Source organism: Anas platyrhynchos, chromosome 3 (genome assembly GCF_047663525.1).
Source record: "Anas platyrhynchos isolate ZD024472 breed Pekin duck chromosome 3, IASCAAS_PekinDuck_T2T, whole genome shotgun sequence".
Taxonomy (NCBI): Eukaryota; Metazoa; Chordata; class Aves; order Anseriformes; family Anatidae; genus Anas; species Anas platyrhynchos.
Genome location: NC_092589.1, coordinates 17694748 through 17720104, shown reverse-complemented (window position 1 = coordinate 17720104; position 25357 = coordinate 17694748). Strand labels below are relative to the sequence as shown.

General features: G+C 35.5%; 1 protein-coding gene and 1 long non-coding RNA gene across 37 annotated transcripts in view; one reads left to right on the top strand and one right to left on the bottom strand.

Moving 5' to 3' along the window:
• The window catches only part of NRXN1 (neurexin 1), a 709571-nt gene that overhangs the window by 76751 nt on the left and 607463 nt on the right, over positions 1-25357 (bottom strand). For 24 of the 36 annotated variants that reach the window (XM_072035416.1, XM_072035414.1, XM_072035413.1 and 21 more), the window contains 2 exons: positions 16423-16512; positions 14636-14955 (listed from right to left, as the gene is read on the bottom strand). In XM_072035416.1, coding sequence (XP_071891517.1) covers positions 14636-14955; positions 16423-16512 — 410 coding nt within the window. The remainder of the gene's footprint in view (positions 1-14635; positions 14956-16422; positions 16513-25357) is intronic. The other 12 variants (XM_038175979.2, XM_038175985.2, XM_072035435.1 and 9 more) reach the window with 1 other exon arrangement.
• LOC110351422 (uncharacterized) lies at positions 10980-14674 on the top strand. Its single transcript, XR_005264143.2, has 3 exons — positions 10980-11169; positions 14296-14430; positions 14547-14674. It is a non-coding gene; the product is annotated as an uncharacterized lncRNA (long non-coding RNA).

Sequence of the window (25357 nt, the reverse complement as noted above, 5' to 3'; positions counted from 1 at the left end):
CTGTGCACACTGTTCATTTGAATTTCCCAGTTCAATAGCACCTAATTTTTTTTTCCTTGCAGATTTATCTATCTTAGTGCTGGTGGAAGTACCATATGTTAAAACCACACATATACCCTTGTTTAAAACTTTTCTTGCTCTTTGAGTCAAAAATCTGTCACCCTAATCTTTTCTGCTGTCACCCTTACCTTTCAACAACAACTTTTATACTCTGAACGTATTATTTGGCATGTTGCAAATTCATATCTGAAGCAGTAGAGTGATGAATACTTTTTCAAAACACAGGCTGCCTGAAAGTAGTGTGTAGAAAGAATTTAATGATTTACATTCTCCTCACCTACACCGATGCTAAATAATATATTCAAATCAAACGAAGTCAATAGAATTGTAACACTATGACCAAGAATTTGGCTCAATGTATGACACATTCATTAAACAGTTTCATTTATTTAGCCAAAGTCGAGGATCTGCTACCCTTTCATTGCTGTCCATCTCTGGTGCCAGAATAACACATCTGATCCAACTTTAACAACATAGTCATTTGTAATTAAAATAAAGCTTAAAAATATAGCTAATTTTCTTCTTTGAATTGTACTATTTCGTGTGTTGTGTGTTTTTTTGACAAACTCTTCCTCTCAAAGAAACAAAAATGCGGGAGCTCCAACAATACTAAGAGACTTCCGCCCCCACAGTGCTGGGAATTTTCTACAGAAGCTCATGATCATTTCCTCCTGGTCAATGGGGGCCACAAGTTAGGCTGTGCAATGGCTGTTTGGAACTGCCTTATGTACTTTCAGCTGTGTGTCTTCACTCCAATTCTCAGAGTGCAAGCGCAAAACCCACTTCCAGCATGAAATGACGTCTTGCAGCCTTGGTAGAAAGGATTGGCATGAGTAATAAAATAAGCCACAGTTATCTCAACTCTTTTTCAAAGTCAGAGTTAGGAACTTGTGAAGAGTCTTAAATTTGTACTGGACAAAATTATACCATAATATGCCATCATATTGTTAGATCCGCTATTAACCATGATTAGAGTATGCATGTTTTAAGTGCTAGCACCTAGAAACTTCTTCAGCTTCACCAGGATTAATATGGGATATTTTAGGAAGTTTAGTTAATGATATCTGTGTTCTCAAAACATCTTCCGTGTCCAAACTTCATCTTTATAAAGAACGGGCCTTTCTGTTCAAAATCCCACAGACTACTTTCTCTCTTATGAAATTAAACACTGGCTCTTGTGGCAAATTCTGCATTAGTATACACAGAAGAACAATCTGTACATTATTCATGTACTTTTAACCATCACTAGTGCAGTACAGCCACAGGAAAAAATGGAAGAGAGCCAAAAAAGCAATGAGCCATTTCTTTGCAGATCACCAGTGAATAATCTGCCAGTCACAAAGAACCACAATTAACAGAAATCTGGCATTAACAACTAATAAGCTATTTAAAACTGGCAAATCAAATTGCATTCGATATGACATATCACCTGTGTGTGAAGTTTTGTAGAATGTATTCACAGACTCTCAAACTGGGAAGAACTCATTTCACATTTTTCTTACAAAACATCAATTCAGATACCAGAATCACACCTCATGTCATATCTTAATTAGAAAAATGAAGAAAAAGAAAACTCCTTCTGTAGAAAATGAATCACAACTGGTTCAGATTTTACCTTTAGTCGGTCCTAGGCTAAGATTACCCTAGAGTGGGCAACATTATTTCTAACTTGGTTGCTAATTCAAGAAAAGACTTTAAAACCATTCGTTTAAATCCCTTCCGATTCAAGCATTTAATCATGTGTTTAAAGCTAACACATATATTTAAATTCTATCTTTAATAGGAATTATTCTGCATACTCAAGAAAACAGAGTATTTACCCCATGAGCTTCACTAGCACAGAGCTTCTGCTTCCACCACTGCCAGAATCTTGCAATTCAGATGTGATGAAGTCTTGTTAGGTGATCTCTTGTGATGTTCCAAACAAAGTTATAATTGAGAAAGAATACTTGATGGTAAGAATACCTACACATCTAGTGAAACTTCTGCCTACTAAGATGAACAACATTAGTCAGTGTTCATCATTATCATTTTACTAGTGCACTAAAAAGAAAATTAAATTGTCATATAGTAAAATTATCATGTCAGAAAACTGTTAACTCTCTCTTATGAAGAAACAAAGCACTTTAATATATTCACAGAGTAAGCAAACTGATAGCCACCTTTAAAACACAAAGATATTAAGTATTTTACCCCACATTGTAGGATTTCCTTTAGAAGCTGTTAGTTACCTGTAAACTCTGAAATAATAGATAATGGTTTCTATTTCTGTGGGGGACTCATAGCACTAAAAAAATATTGCAAAGTTTAAATACTAAGATCATGTAAGATAACAGAGAAGGCACTGCCACCACAGGTTGGTAAAGCTCCACAAACAGTTGACTGAAAACACTGGGCTCATCTTAGTTTTTTGCAAATTTATGTCTAATCTACTGACTCTAATACACTGAAAACATTTTAAAAACACTGGTTTTGTTTGCATTTTATTTTTGAAAACTTTCAATTTTGCCTGAATTTATTAATTAAAAAAATAAAAGATAAACAAGCACTAATGTAAGTAGATTTAAACAAGCGTGTTTGATTTTTCCATCAACCATTTCACTGAGAAAAACAGTAAGCACAACATCTTGATCATACCTCTCCAGCCACTTGTGCATAAAGTTTTAACCATGATTGCCATTTCATAAAGAAAATAATAGAGATGTCTTTATCTCTCATTTAATTATAAAATGGCTGTTTGGTCTACTTTATAAAATATTATTTCTTAGACTATTCCTGCCATGTGGTGATTCAAGCTATTCACATCTACCTCAGTGATAGGAATTGCTAATATCAACATCAAAGTACTTCAAGTGTTTATACTATTCTAATTGCAGTTGGACGTTACTACAAAAATATAGCCCTAAAAGTGTTTTTATACACTCAAATACATACAAGAATATTGGCATTTTCTAGAAGGCAGTGTACTAGCTATAATTGTTATCCTACAATATGACATGATATACAAACGTATTGGTAATGCTCAGGTATGGATTAAATCAGTTAATTAGCCAGTCTATCACACCTAGAGAAAATGTATTCAGACTGTCATATTCCATACCTCTGGGAGTCTAGAATTAAACAACCAAGATTTAGTATTAATGTAAGGAATTATCAGCTTTACTGAACACATTCAGTCTGTCTGGATCTCCCAAAAGCATTAAACAAAACTCCTAGACACTTAATTTCAGTGAATTTGTAGCCTTCTGTAACATGGAGGCTGAATCTATTCTAGTTTTCCCAAAACATGACCAGAAATACAATGCAGAAGAAAGGGAGAATATTCTCTTAAGGCTTTCTGCTTATTAACACCAGCCCATTTGTTAAAGTCACAGGAGAATCTGGATAGGAAAAGAAAGCCAAGTGATCAACTCCTAAATCTACTAGAATCATACTCTTGCTGTTTGCAACATTATCATAGCATCTACTTAGCAAAGAAACTAATGCCCTGCTTAAAAAAAAAAAAAAAAAAAATACTATGCAAGTGTCATTTAAGATATGTCTAAGGCCATTTATCGTGACCGCATCCTTTTTTTTTTTTTTTTTTTAAACTTGAAAATGTCAAAATAAATGTGTTCTGTGTATTTATAGTGTTGTGCTGGGGGCTGAGCAAAACCTAGTACAGACTGATGGGCATTTCAACAACTCTGTCAACCTCTTCAGTCTCCCTTCTTGACAGAATCCACCCACAAAATCCCAAACATTTAGTATGTGGCTAGATTTAAAAATGTAGCAAAATCATATAGTGCATTATACCTTCAAATGGTTTGTTCCCCACATAAGCCTTTTTTTCCTTCCTGGATCTGAGGATATGTCAGTACCATGCAATCTCCTCACACAGGCTTCCTCCTACATCATTTCTGCTCTTTCCAGAACTTCTAATTTAGTTGCTACATGTTTTCCTAAAAACTTATATTTCTACTCTGTGTTTCTAGATACAGACATAATCCTTAATAATCCAGACGAACACATTAAAGCCATTAATAGATTTCATCTTCACTCCATTTTAATCTCATGGCAAGGAAGTAGTTAATTTACTAATAAGGGATGAATTGGAAGATGTTACCATTTCCCTCAAATCTGAAAACAAACCTAGGTCTTTAATTTTTGTTTAACTGGTCAACATATTGGATCATCCTCCAGACTGTATTTTAAGGAAACGGCTCCTATTTCTCAATCCATATTTCTATGCATTTCTAGGAGAGAGCAGTATACTTGCATCCGTGTGATAATTTCAGTTGTACTCTTCCTTTTTTTTCAATGCAGCCAGCCCTGGACATCATCTGTGTTGTGTCTTAGGAGAAATTATTGTCACAGGTTTCCTCTTTATGTCAGTTCAAAGAATTTAGTGTTCTACTTTTAATGAAAAAAAAATCCAATCTAATAACAATCTAACTTTTATATATATACACACACATGTATGCATATATGCTTACAAAACAATATTGTAAAAAGAACATTTCAACAGAGTGGTTAAAAGAAAGGAAAATGATGCAGTGAAATAATATACTGCCTGCATGCAAATTATTTGTAACAGAGCTTATGAGCATATGATCTTTAAGGTCCTTTCCAACCCGAGCCATTATATGACTTCATGATTCTATGAATTGCAAATCTTCAGCCTACTAGAACTTAAAAAAAGAATGTGGGGACATAACTACAGGAGTATAGCTAAGTCTGAAGCAATGACAGTGTATAAATGAAACCTGAGCACTAGCTGTGGAGATCTGAATGCTGAATACCAAATGGAACCAAACACTTAAAGACAACTTTAGCTAACATATTAAATGTTATAAATCATACACTAATTGTTGTTTTATCCAAAACAGACATGGGATGTTGCTACTACCCACATGGAAAAAAAATATGTTTTTTTTTGAATAAACCTTCTATACTAATTCATTAACTGAAGAGTGTTCCAAGAATTATTAAAGAAAGTGATCTGAAGTCTATGAAACAGGAGTGCCTATGAACAAAGTTTTGTTCTTAATAACAGTATGTGAGCAAGAATGCTTCAGACATTTCTGTCACAGTCACGTTTAAAGGAAACATCAGTATATAGTGTGGTTATACAACAATATGTATGTTGCATATAACGTACATTATATAGTTCTGGTGCTTTCAGTGTTTAACAATACAAGAATGAACACAGTGGCACAGATGGGTCCTCTCCAGTCGTACACAAAAGCAGACTGAACGCTGTAGCCTGCAGTAACCAACTTGTAAGCCTCTCACGTATGTATAGCATGGAGACTATTACATTAATTTGCATCACATTTGCTGTAGCAGCTAGATTGAAACTTTGCTGAAGTACACCGGGAGGTCTGCAAGCACGGTGGCACATTTAGGCTACCTGCTTTGAGTTGCCACCCTGTGTGACTGTTCTTTCACTCAGCTCTGAGGGATCATCCACAAAAGTAAAGAAATAGAACTTGCTATTATCTGAGTTCTGAAAGGGAATTGTGTGAGCCAAGTATGTAAAACACACAGTATTTCAGTTACAGAAATACACCAAAGGAAATGGTGAACAAGATCGTCGGGCTTACTGACGCTGCTTCAGTTAACGATAAGGGGACTGAATGCCTATTGCTTTCTTTTGATAGGAGAACAGTGACTCTCAGACACAATGCAAGGATTTCTATCCTGCAAAGCAACTGAAAATTAAGTAGTGACTGTAACACCCAGATGTAACATCCAAAATGCAGAGAAATGCATAGCAGCTACTTGACTGTGTGGTTATGGGTCACTAAGTCTACAACATCCTCTTGTTCCAGATGGGTGAAACAATCCCATTTCAGTATAATCCTGATGTAATGATATTTGTTTAGAGTGCTGAAATGCGTTGAGGGGGAACAGCTGGCAGACACAGAACATGAGATAGAACTAAGCATCACTTCATGAAAGGATGACCCCTAAGAAAGGGGTCAGAAGCCTTCTGAATGCATGGAATTGAAGCTGTAAGTGGCCTCAGATCCTTTTCCTCACAAACTGAACTTAAAAACCAGCTTCGATTTACAAGCAATTAATCAACAACTTGGACAAGTGTCGTTACGTTCTTTGGATACTAACAATGTTGTAATTTATTTTAACATCCACCCCAACCCCCTTCCTTCCCAGTTTCTATTAACTCTTTAAAATTCTCTTGCTAAGTCAGACTAACAATTCACTGTGTGAAAAGAAGAGGTGCTCCCCATGCTGCCTCTTCTCAGGTAATATCTGTAAAAGGCCAGGCTTTGCACCATGTGTAATGACCAACCTTCATCACAACAGGCTGGATGATGCCTCTTAAAGATAATGCCTGCAGAACTAAAGACAAAGTAACCCATGCAGAATAGCAGCAGCCTGCCTTCTTTGGATTGTATAGTGCAGTGTGTGGGAATTATCATTTCTGGTTAAGTTCCCACTTTCCCCTACAATGCATTAATTAGCAGTGCATTTTTATGCATGTAATCTCTCAAGCAAATGGACAGGATTTGATCTCAGTGGCCCAGTATGCTACAACAGCCTGTATGATCCCTTCCTGGCTAACAAAGGCTAACAACTCACTGACAGTCTTATCCTATGAGCCTCAGTGACATGAAGCTGTTGTTTCAGAGGTGAAATTGTCTACAGACTATAAACTAGCAACAGTACTTATTATTTAGGAATTCAATGGCAATACATAAAAGTATTCTGCAAGTAACTTACATGTTATAGTATCTCTATATAGAGGTGACAAGATAAAATTTTCAAGACAATGAATTAAGTCATAGATATTACTGAGTCTGAAGGAACATTTAAAAATGTTCATCCAGAACAGATATTGACTTAAAAAAAAAAAAATCTTTGCTTTTTAAACACAGGACGTGGATCTGCAATTGCAACAGAAGTCCAGGATGGCACCAGAACACATGCAGTTCAGCTCCTCTAAGAGCCTGATGTCTTTCAATTTGTGCCAATGACAGATTTGACTGCATTGGCCGTGGAATTCAGTATTTTTTCACTTCAGTGCTTCAACTGAGGATCCCATACTCAATAAACATATACTTTGAAGGAGAATGGGAATTTCATATGTGACTAGATAGCAAATATTAAAACATATTTAAAGAATTTCAGTGTTCATGGTATCTTATTTTAATTTTTAGAGATCTTGCTTAAATATCAGTATTAACAAACAACTACACTTTAAAGTATTATTGAATTATCAAAATCATTAGAAAAAAATAAAAAACACAGTCTTAAAAAAAAAACAAACTACAACAAAAAAAAACATGGCATGGATTTCATGTTTTCTGTTGCACGTAAAAACTCTAGACCAGCTTTTAGGTCTGGTTTAGAGAGCCCTTGTCCCCTTGTCTGCATTGGCTTCATCCAAAGGTAGATGTCATTGATGCCATAAAGAAAGGGGCTGGGGAATGCATCATGACATATACTGTTGGCTGTAGGGTTAATGGCATCCCCACATCATCTGCTATCAACATTTCTGATCCTAATTCTTGGGAGAGGACAGTCACCTAGATGATACAACTGCTGTTACAGCCCTGAGGAGTTGTAAGCCATCTCTGAAAACAAACTGAGACTTCATCTAAATATACTTCTTCAAACCCAAACATCAATACACATAAGAAAATGAAGAATGGGTATATGTCAAACATTGTGAAGACAACTTACTCTTCAAAGGCACAGAAATGTGCTTAGTTATTGAGATACAATGGGAATACGTGCCAAAACCTGAAGATTTGACAGTGTCAAATATGGAATTGTTCTGCTCCCAGGTTATACAATAGATGTCGCCTTCCACCCTTCAAGAGGAAAAAAACATATTTTCCTATCTTTTTCTTACTCTATACAGTCTCAAAGCTTTAACTTTGCATTTTTCACACCTTTACACACTTGTGAATTTATGTGTTCAAATACAAACTCTTACCTAGAATTTTCTTTATAAAAATATTTACAATTCTTTGTGTAAATGCTAACCACAAATGCAATAAAAATATTCTATGAGATAGCAATTGTTATTATTATATATTATGTACTATACTTTATAGTTTTAATTAAAAAATAATAATGCAAAACAGCCAGAGTTCTCTAATTACTTAAACAGGGTTAATTGGCTTTTTGTATCAGCAAAGCAGCATAACACAGCTGTGGGTTGCATATGAGCCTGCTCCATCATTCCTCATCACCGTGTTGTTTAAAAGGTGGTCACACCACAACTGGGAGCTGTGGAATTGAGGTGTCACAGTGTCCTGTTGGTCAATCCTTTATGCTTGTCTCCTGGCATATGGCCAAAATGAGGCATCAGCGTAAGATGCCTTCATGCAGTGATGCCCCATAACACCCTTAACTAATATTGACCTATAATCAGACATTGACATGTCTCAGCTACTTGAATTGCACCTCCCCATTATCATCAGCTGATCTGCATACAGAACAGCTGCAAGAGGAAGGCAGCAAGATTTACTCCATTTTGTTAAATTCAGAACAGACACTTTCACTATAAGTCCTGGAATTGACCTTCCTGTCCCACAGCCTACCTTAGCCAAACATCCTTAGCAAAAGCCAGAAACCAAACTCCCTTTGAAAAACTCAGCCGTCAGTCTGTACACCTAGACATCTGTATATCTACCTTCAATTAAAATGTGTGCACTTCCACAACTACCACATATGCTACCTAGTGCAAAATAATTCTGTCCTTAACACTTAAATTCCCCAGTTTCTGTCATCTAGAGAGCACATATGGAGTTGAAGCTGATCACTGTGAAGCTTGCTGCTATGGGATTTGTTATACGCTAGGGAGCATCTGTTGAGTCAAATCCTTGCACTTTACCAGACCCTTGGGAAGAGCATTGTCTGCTGGGGCCAATGACTTGTGGACTGGTTGGTGTGAACATCCAGAGGAAGAAGCAGCAGCGGTTCAGAGGCACAGAACTGCCTGGTGTAGGAACACATTGCAGACCTTACAGCAGATAATTTTAAACTGAGATGGGTGGAGAATACTCTTCCTCCTATTAACTACACTGATTTCATGATTGGCGCATCTCCATAAAATAGGAGGAAAAAAAACCAAACACAACCACATTTATGATCCTATGCAAAAGTCATGTACTCAAGTACCATTTCTTAAATTGAACTCTTTCCCATGAAAGACACCCCTGTCTTGTTCAAATGCTTGTGTTTATTTGGTTGGCAAGGTGCCCATCACTGTTACTGCTACAATGAATGCTATTTACATCCACTGCTTCAATACACGTAAAGAAACATACCCTTCACCTGATATATGCCCTCTAAGGGAACTGACCAAATTTCAGCTCATCAATTTAATATGAAGTCAATTTAATTCTGCTTGACCAAAAATCAGTGCCTATTGTTCCAAAACATGCAATCATCTCACAGTGTATTGCAATCGCTGGTTAAGTGGCTTAGTGTTATCAATAAGAGCCCACTCTGATGAGGACAAGAGGACTGCCAGAATCCTTTATGAAAAATAAAAAAAGATATTTTGCACACAACCTTCAGAAATGGTTTCCAACAGAAGAGAGCAGGGGCTGCTGTGTGGATGGGCTGTCACAATCAAATCCTTAGAAACAGATGAGAAATAAGCATATTATTCTTGATTTACTATCACTTCATTTACGATTTCCAATTAATACAGTTCCACACAGACATGCCAAAGAGATACTAAAGGCCTGATTGTGATATCCTAATTCAAGGAAAACACATACTCAAAGTCCTTTTGAAGCCTTTTCACTTCTGCCAACTCTTGCAATTTTTATTGCAAGCCTTGCAGTACTTGATGTTTTGCATTTTGTCTCCTGGAGTTATGGAACATACGAATCTCCTTTATTTTCAGTTTTTAAAAGAAGTTTATCACCTTCATGATTGAATAGAAAAGCTTGTAAATGAGCTTTTTAAAAAAGCATCAAAAATAAAAGTGAAAAAGAATAAAGAACTGCATTACTTAGTTGAATAACTTCATAAAGGGAATGATGTTCTTAGAACAAATTCATGATTCCTAAGCCCCTGCATATACTTGCAACTCAACAAAAGTTAGCAATACAGTCTAGATCTTCACAGGAATCCTACTGGTGCAACACTTAAGGTTGGGGATTTCTTTTCTTGCACTTAAAGGAATGCCAAATTTCAGGAACATCTTCTAAAAAAATAAATTATGTATCTAACTACACTTTTAAAGAGGTCAAAGAAGATAAATATTAGGAATTTACAGGCTACCTTGCAGCAGGAAGGAGGTGAGCAATCTTCTCTTCTCCAGCATAAGTGGAGTGAAGAAGTTCTCTTGCAATTCTCAGCTCATGCTCCAATCACCATGGGTTCCCCCAAGCGTCAATGGCAAAGTGAGGAGCAAAGTAAAGAAAACCTCTTGTCAACCACCCACCAGATACTGGCTGTGCACCGATTACTCAACAGAGGCAAACTGAGCAGCCCAATCTTTAAAATGCCTGCTCCAAAGAGTCTACTGTAAGCTACATGATGGTCATAGAGGAGAGCTGGAGTTCAGGGTCTGCCATCTGAAGATCCTAGATAAAAAAACATGTAGTAAACTACCCCTCCCTCATGATGGCTGCAAATCTGCATGCAGCCCATTAACACTGAAAACACTGCACTAACTTCCTTGTTCCTCCCACCTACTAATTCCACCACCACCTTTTTTTTTGTCTTCCTCCTTACCTGATAACTTTTGTTTATTCTGTAAACTATTTGAGTCAGGGGCTGTCACTTCCTATGTGTTTATGCAGTGCCTTGCAGAAAGGCTGACAGCTGTAGATGCCGTTATAATCAAGGAGAAAGGAGGGTGGGATTTTCAAGGCACTAAGGAAAATGAGTCATTCACCTACCGTTGACATTCAATAGGCTTTGAGTACCTTTCTCCACTTTGAAAATCTACAGTTACAAGTATAATAATTAAGATGTCCGTCATCACCAAAACATCCATTGTTAAAATATGACACAGCCTCCAATAGGGAAAACCTTCGTTTAGGGCATAGTCAGTAACAAAAAGAAATTTGTTTCAGAAGCGCTAAGAACTCATTTGTTGAAAATCATGCACAACGGTGTTCAACATACATTCTGGTAAGTATCATGTCTATCTTGTATCATATGTTGCATTAGTTAGATATCTGCTGAGAAGAACACACTTCATCAATTTAAGCGCTAATACTGTAGGTTCTTTAAAATAACATTTCCTATAAATAGAGATTTAAATGTTCTTCTTTAAGTATTATAATCTTTAATTGAATTCAATACCTCTGCAAATGGAGCAAACAATTTCTGACTGATTAGATCATTTGCTTCTATTCTATTTCAGACATGCACTGGTTTGCAATAATGTAAGTTTTTTTTTTTTTCATTAGCAATTGCTTTTCAGCTGTGTATTTTCTTCAGTAACCTAATTAATGCAAGAAAGGTACCTTTCCTTCTTGTGACTACATTATGTCAATGTAGTTGACACTCTTGCAGAGGTTATGTGTAAATAAAGTCAGAAAAAAATGTAAAGGACAAAAATGAAAGGGATGCAGAAAGTAAAAGTAGATTTTCCTTGAGAGAATGAGTGCCCTCATCTCCAAGCAAAATAAAGATATAAATTGACTACTCAGTACGCTGCAGGACAAACCCGTGGGAGGTCCTATAAATCACTAGCACAAAAATTATTACACTCAAGTAGAACCAGAAAACATGTATTAATGAATAGAAGAAATCTCATCTGTAATTTGATTTAGTAGCTTTCTAGGTCTGAGATTGTTGCACAAGTAACATAGCAAACTTTGCAAGACTAATTTTAGCTTTGATTTTGGGATATTATCTCTCTCTTAAAAACAAATCACAGGCCTGATTGCAAACTATGTTTCAGAGCAGTGCCTGGCTAATTAACTATTATAATTGTAATGACAACACAGATCCTACCAGGCAGGATGTTTAGACATAACTGAAGTAAACCACTGTGGATTATTGCCATGTGTTTTGACAGCATTAACACCGAACACTTTCCTTTGAAAGGCTGATTTCAGGTTCTTAAATACAGAAATATTCCTACCTGGAAGCTATAAATGGACAGAGCAAGAACTTATACCAGCAAGTAGGTTGGTCTACCAACCTAAACCTTCACCCTCAGGATGTGCTTTGGCGAGATGCTATGGATATCCAGATGCTCCTGGAGCCTGCCTGAGCCTTATGATGCGGCATTAATAAGCAGGTGCTCACAGCATTGTGCTGTAACCTGTTCAGCCGGAAGGGGTTGAAGGAATGGCACAGTAGCACTAAGGTTGCTGCTCCAGAGGCAGCGAGTAAAAAAATGGCATGGATGTTCTGATAAAGTTGGTAAGGGCCACAACTTATTTCAGGCATCTGGAAACAAATCTTTGGAAGATATTTTTGCCTAGTCATCTATTTCAGTTCTTCACAAAAAAAAAAAAAAAAAAAAAAAAGAGAGAGAGAAAAAATATGGCTTGCTGGAGTTGCTCATTTAGGACATTTTTTCCCACAAAATATGCAATTGGAATACCTCAAAAAGAAAAATCTCCATGGTGAGATTCTGTGGGTGAACCTCCATGGTGAGATACTTCTGGCAATTGACACCAACCGATACAGCAACTATACCAGTAAACTCCTATCACCCACTGATTATGCAAGGTCCAAACTGAGAATGGTCCCTGTGACACTCTTACTCCCAAATAGGGCCTCAGAGTTACCTGAGAGAGTTGCAGAGGCCAAAAGCATGCTGAGAGTTGTTAGAACAGTTTAATTTTATAAAAATAAAATTAGCTTAATTGTCTTTTATTAACATTAATTTAGCTCAAATTGTTCCACTCTGTCAGGATGTACTGCTCATTTAGATACTTGATCTCCCCCTCTGAAATTTGGTGGTCTTGCATCTCATTGAGATCAGACTATATGGATAATGAAATAGGAGATGCTGTTTAAAACACAATTAATGGTGAAGAAAATTTATTGCTTATTTAATAAAACACTGCAGCTTACTGCAATAGCCATTAAAAAAACTACAGTCTACTGAACAGCTTTACAATGAATGGCGTTTTCTAGAGGCAGCTGGTTCCTTCTATCTCTGGTTTTAGTTGTGTCCCATCCTTCCCCCTCTTTTTTTTTTTTTTTTTTTTTTTAGATTCTCGTGCAAAAAGAGAGAATCATAAAAAAGGAAAATGCATAAAACTGTGTTTACTTGAAAATACAGATCAATAAGATTTTTAAATGCTCACTTTTAACTTAAATGTTTTGCCTCATTTTACAAAATATTTATTTTTTTTTTTTTTACTTTTACATCACTGTAGTCAATCCATAGCATAAAGTGTACAGAAATACTACAGACAAAAAAAGCTGATGTGTCAAAGTTTGATGTCCTGATCAAACTCAAACAGTGTGCTGAGGTTTTACACAGAAAACAGGCAACTTGACCTCAAACTCCCAGACTAACTGGCATATTCTCCTCCATTTTTGAGAAAATTAACTTAATTCATCACATCATGATTCTATTCCTCCCTACAGCTTGTGTCACTTTCTTTGCTCTTTGTTCTGCTTCTGAATCTTGGAGTGGAGCTGTCAAGGTTTAATGGCACAGTGGGTGCACAAACAAGCATGGGAACCAAGTAAACATATGAAAAGCTTTTCAGTATACTTTTTTGTTTTTTTAATAAATTTTAAGCACACATCAGAATAAATATAAAAAAAAAAATCTAAGAATCTTCTCTACTAGAGAAATGTCTTGGTAAGTTTTAGTTTTTTAAAGTACAAAATCTGAATGCTATTATTCAGGGTAGCCACCAGATGAAGGTACTTAATTCAACTCACCTGCTTCCCCCTAATTTTTTTTTTTTAAAAAAAAAAAGAAAAAAAAAAGAGAAAATTAAATTTCCCCACATACAGAGATGCTGACAAAACCTGAAAGCTACTAAATATATCACTACATTCATGAGATGTAAATAACCTCAATAAACAGTAAACAACAGTCTCTGACTTGGAGCCTGAATCTCCCAGGGTGCAGGGTGCTCTTAATTCCCTTTGCAGCCACTGTCTCTTCTGAGGAATTCTGCCTGAGAAGATTCTAAAACTTTTAATTTTCTGGAAAGTGCTAATTCTCCCTTTCCAGCCTCCATCATTTTTTTTGCCTTCTCACCATCTTCCTGTTCTCATTTCTCCATCTCATGGATAAACATACCACTTCATTTCATTATGTCTTAATTCCAGAAATCCTGCACTTCCACACTGAAAATAATCAATGTTAGCTATCACAGGAAGAAATAGAATTAAAAAAAATGCACCGTTCTGAAGATGCATGGCATGGCAAGGCAATAAAAGTCATCACAAGAAAAATCTGAACTGGTAAGTCTGCCTAATTTAAACAAAGAGCAATAGCTTATAAATGCTGACCAACATCATATCTGTGAGCCATATACGTTACTGAACTTTTATCTTTAACTCATACATTTCTTCAACAGGAATAATTTCATCCATAGTGTGAATGCAATATCGAAAACCACACTCAAAGATGAGAAAACTTTTGGAAAAGGCAAGGAAGCTGACTAACCTGACCAATAGGCTCTTTTGTCGGGGCCTTTCCTCTTCTCGCAGTGCTTGTGGCCAAAGTGGTGGTTGTTTCCATGACTGATGTTGACATCTCAGATTGCATTGCTGTGGCTGTAGACTCAGTTGTCATAGAGGAAGGCACTTCACCAACAAGTCTCACATTTCCTTCTATAACGATGTTGGCATCATTTTCTGCTGCCATATTCAGAACTTTCAAGCCATTGTAGTAAAGACCAGAGAGCTGGCCTTGGAAAGGATGGCCACGTTCCTTGCCTCCAATTTTTATAGTTGCTTGGCTATTGAAGATTGTAAGCTGACGCCCTGTAAAGATAATATTATATACATGCAAAAATGTTGACTGTGAACACCGTACTCTACAAGAATGATAACAGATTTTCATGGAGTGAATAATGACAGCAATAAACTATAAGAAAAGACTTGACTCATAATTCATTGCTTTTTAATGAGGTGTCCATGAAATGCATAAATTTTGAGAGCATTTGCAATTTCTAAATTTGCCACATTTTTAGTGTGTGGTTGCTTTTTTTTTTTTTTTTTTGTGTGTGTGTGTGTGTGTTTTGTTTGTTTTTGCTAAAAGGCCAATCAAATATATTTGTAAATGCTTCCAGTACTATAATACCCCTCTTCCTTTTACCTGAACACAGTGTTAAGCTTTTTGGTGTGTGTCAAGAATGCCAGGTTTCTATTTCCTTATTTTTTCTTCAAAGACTGCAAACATTTCAAAGATTTTTCCATGTAATACACTGTTGGGCCTATAGCTTTAAGTATGTACATGTGAGTTTATGTATGTATAGACATATACAAATATGTATATACACACAGAGTTTATATATATGCAAACATAACACTAGGTTAAGAGACTTTTAAAGAACGTTATGCAGTAATCTGTCATATCTATGTATCAGTGAGTAAAATATTTACTTTTTTAATTAAATGTTTCCTTTTTGTATTTAAATGTTTATTTTCCTTCAACATACACACTGAAAAGAAACACATGGTTCACACTGAGTATCTCAGAGGCAGATTCAAAAATAGATGTCTGATTGGCTTTCAGCAAGGCTATCAATTAAAATAAAAGATTTTAGATGTAAAAGCGGCTTCAGAAATGATACACATACCGATGGAGAAATCATGGCACATTTCCATTCAACAGAGAAATCCTCAGCAACAGTACCACTCTTAGTAAATAGAAGTCACTTTAGCAGATTGGTTTCTGCTCACAAAAAGCATGCACACAACTTTAAGTTCTGTTTTAATTAGTGTTTGTTCCAAAATCCCCTTAGAAGGTTGCAAACGTTAAAGGGACTTCATTTTGATTGGCAATTCATCTTGCCCACTATTTAAGACTCCTACACTTTAAACAAAATTTTTTTTTTTTCAGGACCATAATGAAGATATCATAACTACATATATTTTTAGTTAATAATTTAGATGCTGGAGCATGTAATATAATCTATGAATGATTTATAATTTTTTGTTAAAGTTTTCTGTGAGTACCTTCATAGATTGAGTTAGTGGATTATATTTAACAGTCCCTTTAACCTTAAGTTATCAGGGTAAGATTATTAAACAGCTGGTACTTCTAGAAATGTAGAGAAATTATTATACAAGGTATGCAAATATTACTCTATATTTTACTATTTTAAATTTGTTTTTAATTTAGTTTTACTGAAATTTATTTTTTATGTTTATTAGTGTTACAATGAAGTACTACTTGGTTATGTTCAAATTATTTTTTTATTTGAAGTTTTAATCAATGTTTTTTACCTTTGTCGAGTAGCCATTCATCAACTACTCGACCAAGTCGATATGGAATTCGCTGTCTAGCAATCGCCAGGCGCTCGTTATCATTGTTTCCTTTAAAGTTTAAAGAGACATTTCATTGGTTAAAATCTGTAAGGTCAAAGGTTAAAAGTTAATACTTAAAGCTTGAGCTATACAGTTGCCACATGATTTTTTGAAATTTGGAATTTTAAAAAGTGCTACCTGGAACATTTCATGGTTCAGACTTTTCATTCATTCATTTATTTTATTTTAGCAAACAAAATTATTCCTATGTTAATTGAAAATTAGAAATCTGCATTTGAGCTAGGTTATTAAACTTATGTTATAGACAGACCCAAAAAACAAATTTAAACATCATAGAATGGCTTTACAAAAAAATGATCATTGCCCTCAGGGTTTTGTCTTTTTTGATGTTTCTTATTAACTAGTTAAACATGTTCAGGTGAAACAGGTTTAAGTTTTCCAAAGACATCCAACCTCTCACTCCAGGTTAGTCATTTAAAGAAGAACACAAGTCTTAATCACCATTTAAGGCACACTTCTGCTGTCTAGAAATAGACCTGCCATAAAATATGTCCTAGTCAGAAAAAAATGCATTCTTATTTGCTTCACTTAAACAAATTCCAGAGATCCAAATATACAGTACAGAACAGGCTAGGGTATTCACCATTTGTACATTCTCATAGGACATGTTGATCATATCTTGAAGGAACACCAAGGCTTTGACAAAAGTGACTTGCTGAAAGGTAACCTTGTTCTGAAATGTAGAAACACTTAACAATTTAGCAAGAGGCCATCTTTAGTGGGGTTTCGTAAATTAAGAACTATTCAGAACTCTGCAATGCAAAACAGAAACTTGTCATATTTGCAAACTGCATCTATTCTCAGTCTGTTCAGAGGTCCTTGATTGCTTAAAATAAAACATTGACATAAAATAAGGTTGATACAGTCATGAATATATCAGACAGTGAGGAATAATTAGCAAATCACTTTAAATGTTTATTTTTAATTATATGTATTGTGTGTGATTTAATGACATAGCTATTATTCCTCAGAAAACCATCCACTACTGTCTTTTATTTGAAATGTCTTTCAGGAGATGGTAAACCTCAATGTTTCCTCCATTGTACAGGTTTTTGGTGGTGGTAGTATTTTAGACCAACAGTATCTTTTGCTTCCATTATATTGGTTCATATTAGTTTTTTGTTTGTTTGTTTGTTTGTTTTTTAATAAATAAAAAGCACTCGAGAGATACAAGAAAAGCAGTCAAAAGCAGTTATTTCTAATTCAGGCCTTAACCCAAACTTAATCTTGCTTCAATGTGCAAACTACCTTTAAACTCTCTTTGACTTTCACCAGCAACGAACCGAGTCTTGTATCTGCAGTGGAAATAGTAAGTACAGGGTGCAGTAGCCCACTGTAGTGCAGAAATACATTTACTTAAGCTAGCATGATCTTACTGCTAGTTATCAAAACAAATTATTATCCAAATTCAGGAAATCAATTGTCTAGTTTGTCAGACAATTATCCCCTCTACCAGCAACACAGGGTTGCAGTGACGAATCAATTCTGTAGCCCACAGAAACTGCAAAAACAACAGCTTCTGTACCAAAAACCATCATGGTTTTGTGCAGATACTTATTTTGCAATCCCATGAGCTGCAATTTACCATGTTTCCCACATTTGGTTTAGCATGTATGTAGTTCACTATGGCAGAAGCTGATCTTTGGAGAGGATGTCCTTCTCCTATCCACCTTCCAATGTACTATATGAACTATATGCATGTCAATATTAAATAGTGCATAGGTGTATATATTGAAGTATATACATACATATATTTCCATATGCACATTTTGTTCTATTCTCAACTCTCAAAAACATTCTCTGCAAAACAATATTTTACTGAAAATTTCCATTTTCTACTATTTCAGGAAAATGAAAATTTAAAATACAAGGTTTAGAAAAAGACTCATGGTATAAGAATACAGAGCGTCTTATGATTTTTTATTTTTTCCTGTTATGATCTTTGAAATTGCTGTTCATCTTGGGCCTGAAACTAGCTCCTTCAGTTGTGACAAACCTTCTGTTACTGAATGCAAATTTTAGAAAAACGTGAGAAATGTCATGTAATCAACATGGGACCAAAGATAAGTAGATGCAATCCTCCATGTTTTTTTTTTTTTTATCAGTGAGTTAACAATTGATATCTCCTGACAGACAGTTATTTTTAAGACTTAAATTTAGCTTTTTTATTAAAGTATTTATGCAGTTTTTATTGAGGTATTATCAGTTAATTCAAAGAATAAGTGAGAATGTCCTATTTCCAAAAGGCTTCCTTACCTTAAAACAAATGAATCATGAACTTTTGTTGCTGTTGGGTATCCTTGTTTTGTTATCCATGTTTAAACAAAAGGAGAAGAAATAATCCTACGCTATCTATAAGAAAAGGCTAAACTGTTCAGAAGAAGTTTTTGTGCATGAATCTATTATATCAATGGAAAGAATTCTCACGGATGTTGATAATCACTAACTCGAGATTCACAGATCACTCAGTGTCATTTACTGTGTGCCATTCATGAGGTGTCTTCTGCTCCCTAGACTGCAGAAGCCCCATACAGTCATGTCAAACTGAAGAAGTGCTCGCAACTGCATACACCAGGAAGGCATTAAATGCTATGCTGTTACAAGCAGTCAGTGTACATTAGTTGCACCTCATAGAAGGACAGTCTGTAGTCACCACTCTAGATCTCTACCACTATGGCATCTCTCTATTGTAATTTCATTACTAACACTGGATTTATCCTAGACAAAGTTTATTGCCTCTTTCACTTTTAGTACTTGGTTGCTGCTCCAGGACATCTCTATGGTGATCATGGAAACTCCTCTGTAAATTAGCAATATAAATTTAGTCCTGGCCAGCTTATACATTTCTCTGAATTATTTCATTAAAAACTCCATATGGTACATACGTTTTTGAGAATATTGAACCCTAGTATAATGTGATTCTATCTATAAATTATGCTTTATACTAACTGCAGCAGTCTTGTACCACTGGGAGCAAAATAAAAATGAAAAGTAAGGAAATAACCATTTGATTTGTAAAGGTCACACAAAAAAATAATTGCTGATTACATTAGCCTATCTCTCATCAGAGAGAAAAGTGCATAGTCAAATGCATCTCAATTTGACACTATTACATTAGCTTAAATTCTTCTAGTAGATAATATAAATGGAAAGGCTAGGAGGAAATGGTGTGGAACTTTCCAGGTTTAGTTTCAAGGAGAACACACAGTTTTACTAATGAGGAAACTACTAGATGCATAAGTATCTTAACAAGCACATTCAAAACATTACATAGCACTGAAAATATTGAAAACAACACTAAAAACAACAAAAATCCTAGTATCACACTGAAAATATAAATACATATTTTCAATAACTGTTTTATTTCCCAAATAGTTGTTTAGAATTCAGCAAAACTATGTGCATTTACTTCATCTGGTAATCTTATCCCTAGTAGGGAAAACAAAAATACTACATATTGTTTTTCTCAGGAGTATTCAGTGAACATTCTTCATGCTTCCTTTATTTACACTTGTTTTTACCAATAGGGTGAACCACAAGGAACTTCTTCAATAAAAATACTTCCAATAAGGTTAATAAATATTTTCATACTCTAAATAAAACTGCACCTTTGAGATTTTATTTCTGTAACACTTTTGAAAGATTAAGTGTTTTGTCAGGCATGCTTTTCAACAGTAATTCACAAGAAACAAATGATTTGCCTAAACTTTAATTGTAGACGGATATATGACTACCCAGCATGACACTTCCTGGCTAGATAGCCAAAATTTCTTTGATTAAAAAAGCTGGGTAAAAATGTTTCACTCGTGATGTGTACTATGTCATTGTCTAACCTGACTGAACTCTGAATGGAATCATTCTTCTATCAAACAGATAATATTTTGTCACAACGAAGTATTAATTCTGTATGAACAGAAAGACTTCAAGGGAATAACAGTAATTTCAAAGAATCAAGGTAAGCGGAGAGGAGCAGCAAAGGTCAAATCTTTGAGTCAGAGCAAAATCTTGTGGTAAGATTGAGAAGAAGTCCCAAAAAACTTAATCATACCTTTATATCTATAGGTCATCAGGGACAAACCAACTATGTGAACTTCACTAATATGTATTTTATCCCTCCTGATTTATTATATTGTCAGTACTGGAGTGTAATTCTATTTTGTCCTCAGAAATAAAGGTGTCAGTTATTGATGTGAAATAGCAGCATCCTTGAAAGAGAATAAGAAGGTTGAAAATTGAGAGTCTGTGAAGAACAACCTGAAGTCTAGAGAATATTTTCTTTGAAACAAACCCTTCAACAGAATACAAATTCACCTTGTTAGTCTCAGTGATCTCCTAGGAAATAAAATAACAAACTGAAGTAACTGAGGTCTATCTCCATTTATGAACAACCCCCTTCTCCCTAGTTTTGTTCATCATGATATTGACAGTGCTACTTCTGAATCATAACTTCGCTGACATCTGCAGGAGGAAGGCAGAGACCCGTATCATTCTTCCAGATATGGCTAAGGATGAAACCTGACTAAAGTGTCAGCTGCAAAGCATGGGATGAAACAACTGTGGCTCTAGGGTATAGAGGCAAGCTGTCCCCATACTGTATCACGTGGCCAGGCTAGGAAATGAAAGCCCAATCTCATTAATGGTCCATAGTAAAGTCCTCCTAAATCATATATTACTATTACCATGCCTACAGTTGTACGTACAAAGATATATTAATGTTCAAATACACTGAAAATACAAAGACTGTGGTCTAAAATTTGTACAACATAGAATCATTAAAGTTGGAAAAAACTTCCAAGATCATCTGGTCTAACCATCACCCTACCATCAATATGACCCACTAAGCCACGTTCCTAAGTACAATATCCAACCTTTCCGTAAACAGTTGCACAGTGAATCTACCAGCTCCCTGGACAACCCGTTCCAATGCCTAACTACTCCTGAGAAGAAATGTCCCCTAATTTCCAACCTAAACCTCCCCTGGTGCAACTTGAGGCCATTCCTTTTAGCCCTATCCTTCCTTCTAGTCCAATCACTAGATACCTGTGAGAAGAGGCTGACATCTTCACCTACTCATCCCTCAAGCTCCCAAGCCTCAAATCGATTGTGTAAAGGCACATGGAGAGGTGAGGGGGGTAGGGAGTGGGTTTGCCTGTGATGCCAAACAGGGGCCTATTTCCATTTCTCTCCATCTTTTAGGTCCCCTCCCTCTGCCTGACAGCACTACCCATTACAACAAGAATTATAAGTTAGGAGATCTGGAGGAGTATGCAGTGGTCGCTCTGGAAGACTCTTATATGTGGAGCTAAATATCCGAAAGGCTGATTTGGGCTTCCTCCAGTGTTCAAAGGAATGGTAAGCACACAATTCTAGGATGAGCATTTTTTCTTGTTGCATATCCTGAATAAACCTTACAGTCATATTGGTGAAATGACTAACATTCAAAGAAACTCTAAAATCAGAGAAAGAATTTGTAGCAAATAAGTAAGGCTGCAACTCTACACTGCTTTACCTTATTACAGAAGAGGTAACCTATAAAAAAAGAAACTGCCATATGCTATGACTTAAGCAAACTTGAATGTGTCAAATCTGCCAAGTTTGTAGTAAATGGCCATAATATATATGGCCTTTTTCTCCCTAGAGGGAATCCCAAATTTCTCATAATGCATATTAACTATCCGAAAAGAATATTCTATTTACAGACTGACTGACAGTAGTCTTCACTGCAAAGTGAAATCACACATCAGTAGCTTATAATACAATCAAATACAAAGCAACAACCAAAGTTCCCTTAAAGAACCCAATTACTATATTTATTGGAAGACGTATGTGCAATTTGATACCCATTCCACTGATACTACAAACTGTACTGAAACATTTTATCCTCACCTGCAAGTTCCTTGCTTCATGCTTGCATATTAAACCATATATTAAACCATATTTTTGCAACTTTCTGGAGGATAAAACTGAGAACTCTCATTAACCTCTCAGTGAGATGTGAACCTTCGCTTCAAATCAACCACCTTCCGCTCTGTTTTGTTTTTGATTATTTTTTAGGGGATTAATTAGTAATTAAACTAAGAGTGTACTCTTCCTGATTCTCACTTCCTTACTATAATGCAATTGGTCTTGGTTTGTGCAGTTCTGGATTGCTTACTTTGAGATTGGTGTATTATATCAAAAGCAAGCAAGAGAAGATGAAAAGCAACAAGAAGGAGATAAGAAAACACAGGACTTGTCTGATAAATTAAAGGTCATATTTTGTTATCAGGTGTTTTAAAAAGATCTTTTGTGCTGCCTGTGAAGCATTAAGGGGCTAATATGTATGGCTGTTGCTAAAATAGGGAAGAAAATTGATAGAAATCATTAAAGAGGAAGATTAAAGAATAAAAAATGAATTGTTATAAGTACAGTACCATGTCCCAAATCACTCCAAGAGTGACATTCTGCAGGTCTCCAAGGTAAAAGGACTCTTAACTGTTTCTAAGTCATAATGTCACAGCATTTAAGGTTACTTTCTCAATAGAACTTTAACCAGAAGTTGACTGTAAGCAGTTTCTTGTTCAATAGTTTTTCAACAGCAGGAAAATGGAGAATTTTTCAACCCTACTGTATCTAAAATTAGCTAGATTAGAGATAGCAACTACTGAATATGTTCTTCTGACTTTTGCCCAGGTAGCAATCTGGATGATCTTCATTTCACGCTAGCAAAGAACTACTATATAGAATGTCTCTTGACAGAAACAGTACATTATATAAATGAACAATGGCAAATGGAAAACACCATGCTCAGCTCTTATTTAAATTTCTATCGGTCTCTAATCCCATGAGTATCTAGTATTCAGGTAGAAGCCATAAATAAGAAAGGTCTTATTAACTACGCACAAACTTCCTAATTAAGTTCATCCACACTGCAAGAGCTGAGGACAGAAAAGGACACACTGTGCAATTGCTCATATCATTGCATTTTATTGTAGCTGGTGAAAGGCTTTTGGAAATGATGTTTTTCATATATTATTTCTGGACCATTTGCAACATTAAAACTTATTTTAAACAACGTAAAACAAACAACAAAAAACATCCCCAGGGATTAAATTTTGTTCTTGCTTATGCAATAATCAATGTAATATAAGAGAAAATAGTTTGGACTTCAGTTGTGTGCACCAAAGCCACTGCAACTGAGCTGCTCTAACAGACTGTTTGGAAGCAATGTGGGGAATAGTGAGAATAATTTCACACTCATTACATGACCAGAGACACAATAAACATAAGAAATCTAAAGCAATCAGCATCAACCCTCATCAACAGCAGACAAACTTGATTACAACTGTAAAACATAAAAATGTTGATTTCATGTTCTTTCATGAAGCTTGATAACACCAGAGTTCACCACTACTGTGCCCCAATGTCCTGAACCATACAGATGTTTTGTCACATTAACTGCATCTGCTGATGCTGTGTCAGCTCATTCTTCTAGGAATATGCATGATTACATGCAAGCCAATAGAAAGAACAAAACTGAGGTCATTATATGGACAAGCCTTTGCCAAGCAGAAGAAACCAAATGCACCATACATATAGAAAATGGCATTTAAGAGAAAAGAATCTGTTCTGTGTCAGCAGTGCAGCTAAAAAGTAGCCCTTGGCCAAAGCAAGCTCCAGACTTTCAGTTCTGTCTAAAACTGGCATTTCAATTTGTTTATTTATGCCTTGCAGACATTTTACTATAAAAGAATAATCTATTTCAAATTGAAAGGTTTAAGGTTTAAACTTGTACACAGAGCTTTTTTTTTTTTTTTTTTTTTTTTTTTTTTTTTTTTTAATGCTTTTGGCAAGGTATAGAAACAGAAACTAAATAACAGAAACAGATGCTCACTGAGACAAAAGGAGTGTTTTAAGACTGCAGAACTATAATGAGCAGTTCACCACACAGTATCACAGTGGCCATGGGTAGACTTCCAGTAATGACTTAATTCTATCTGTTAAAAAGTAAAATAATTTGATTCCCCAATTATATACATACATGAGCTTCATTATTTTCCACTCAAATTTATCTGTGATATGTAGCATATCACCATAACTTTTATGAAACACAGCTGTTTTTTGGTAAAATTGCAAAGAGATTCCAATTAGCAAAATATTTTCCCCTCGTGATGATTATTATTAGCTTTTTTTTTTTTTTTTTTTTTTTTTTTTTTTGGTGCAGTCTGAGAAGACTGAGAATTATCGTGAAACATTTTATTTTGCTTTGAGATTCTGATCTGGAAGAAAATTAAGAACTGTATTCCTCAAACAGTGTTTCTATGTTAAAACCTCTTATATTGAGTTACCTTCCTCTATGACTTAGAAAGGTCTCAAGGGAGGGGAGAGATGATTATCTTAACATATTTGTCACATTCCTGAAATTTGTGCTTCATGACTCTTCATATAATCTATGTCTAGATGGGAAAAAGAGCCATTGCTGGATAAAGTGCCTCTAAGGGGAGGAGGACAGATATGAGAAATATCTACCTGTTGTCACCTATCATTCTTACTGAAAGTCCATTTCAGTGCAACCTACTCTTCAGAAGCATTTATAGACATGCTGGACATCAACCACAGAAGGAAGTTCTCAAATACATTGCTAAATCATGGCCTAAAAAGGCCACTGAGGCTACAGATCTTTGACATTTTCAGGTCTCAGGTGGTTTCAAAGTAGCCTTTGGGATCCAGAAGGGAAAACCACCTGCTTCAATACCACACCTAACATAAGGAATTTACCTTTACTAGCTAAATCAGAATATTAAAATCTTTAAGCTCTTGCCCAAAACACTCTTTCATAGTAGGAGACACTCTG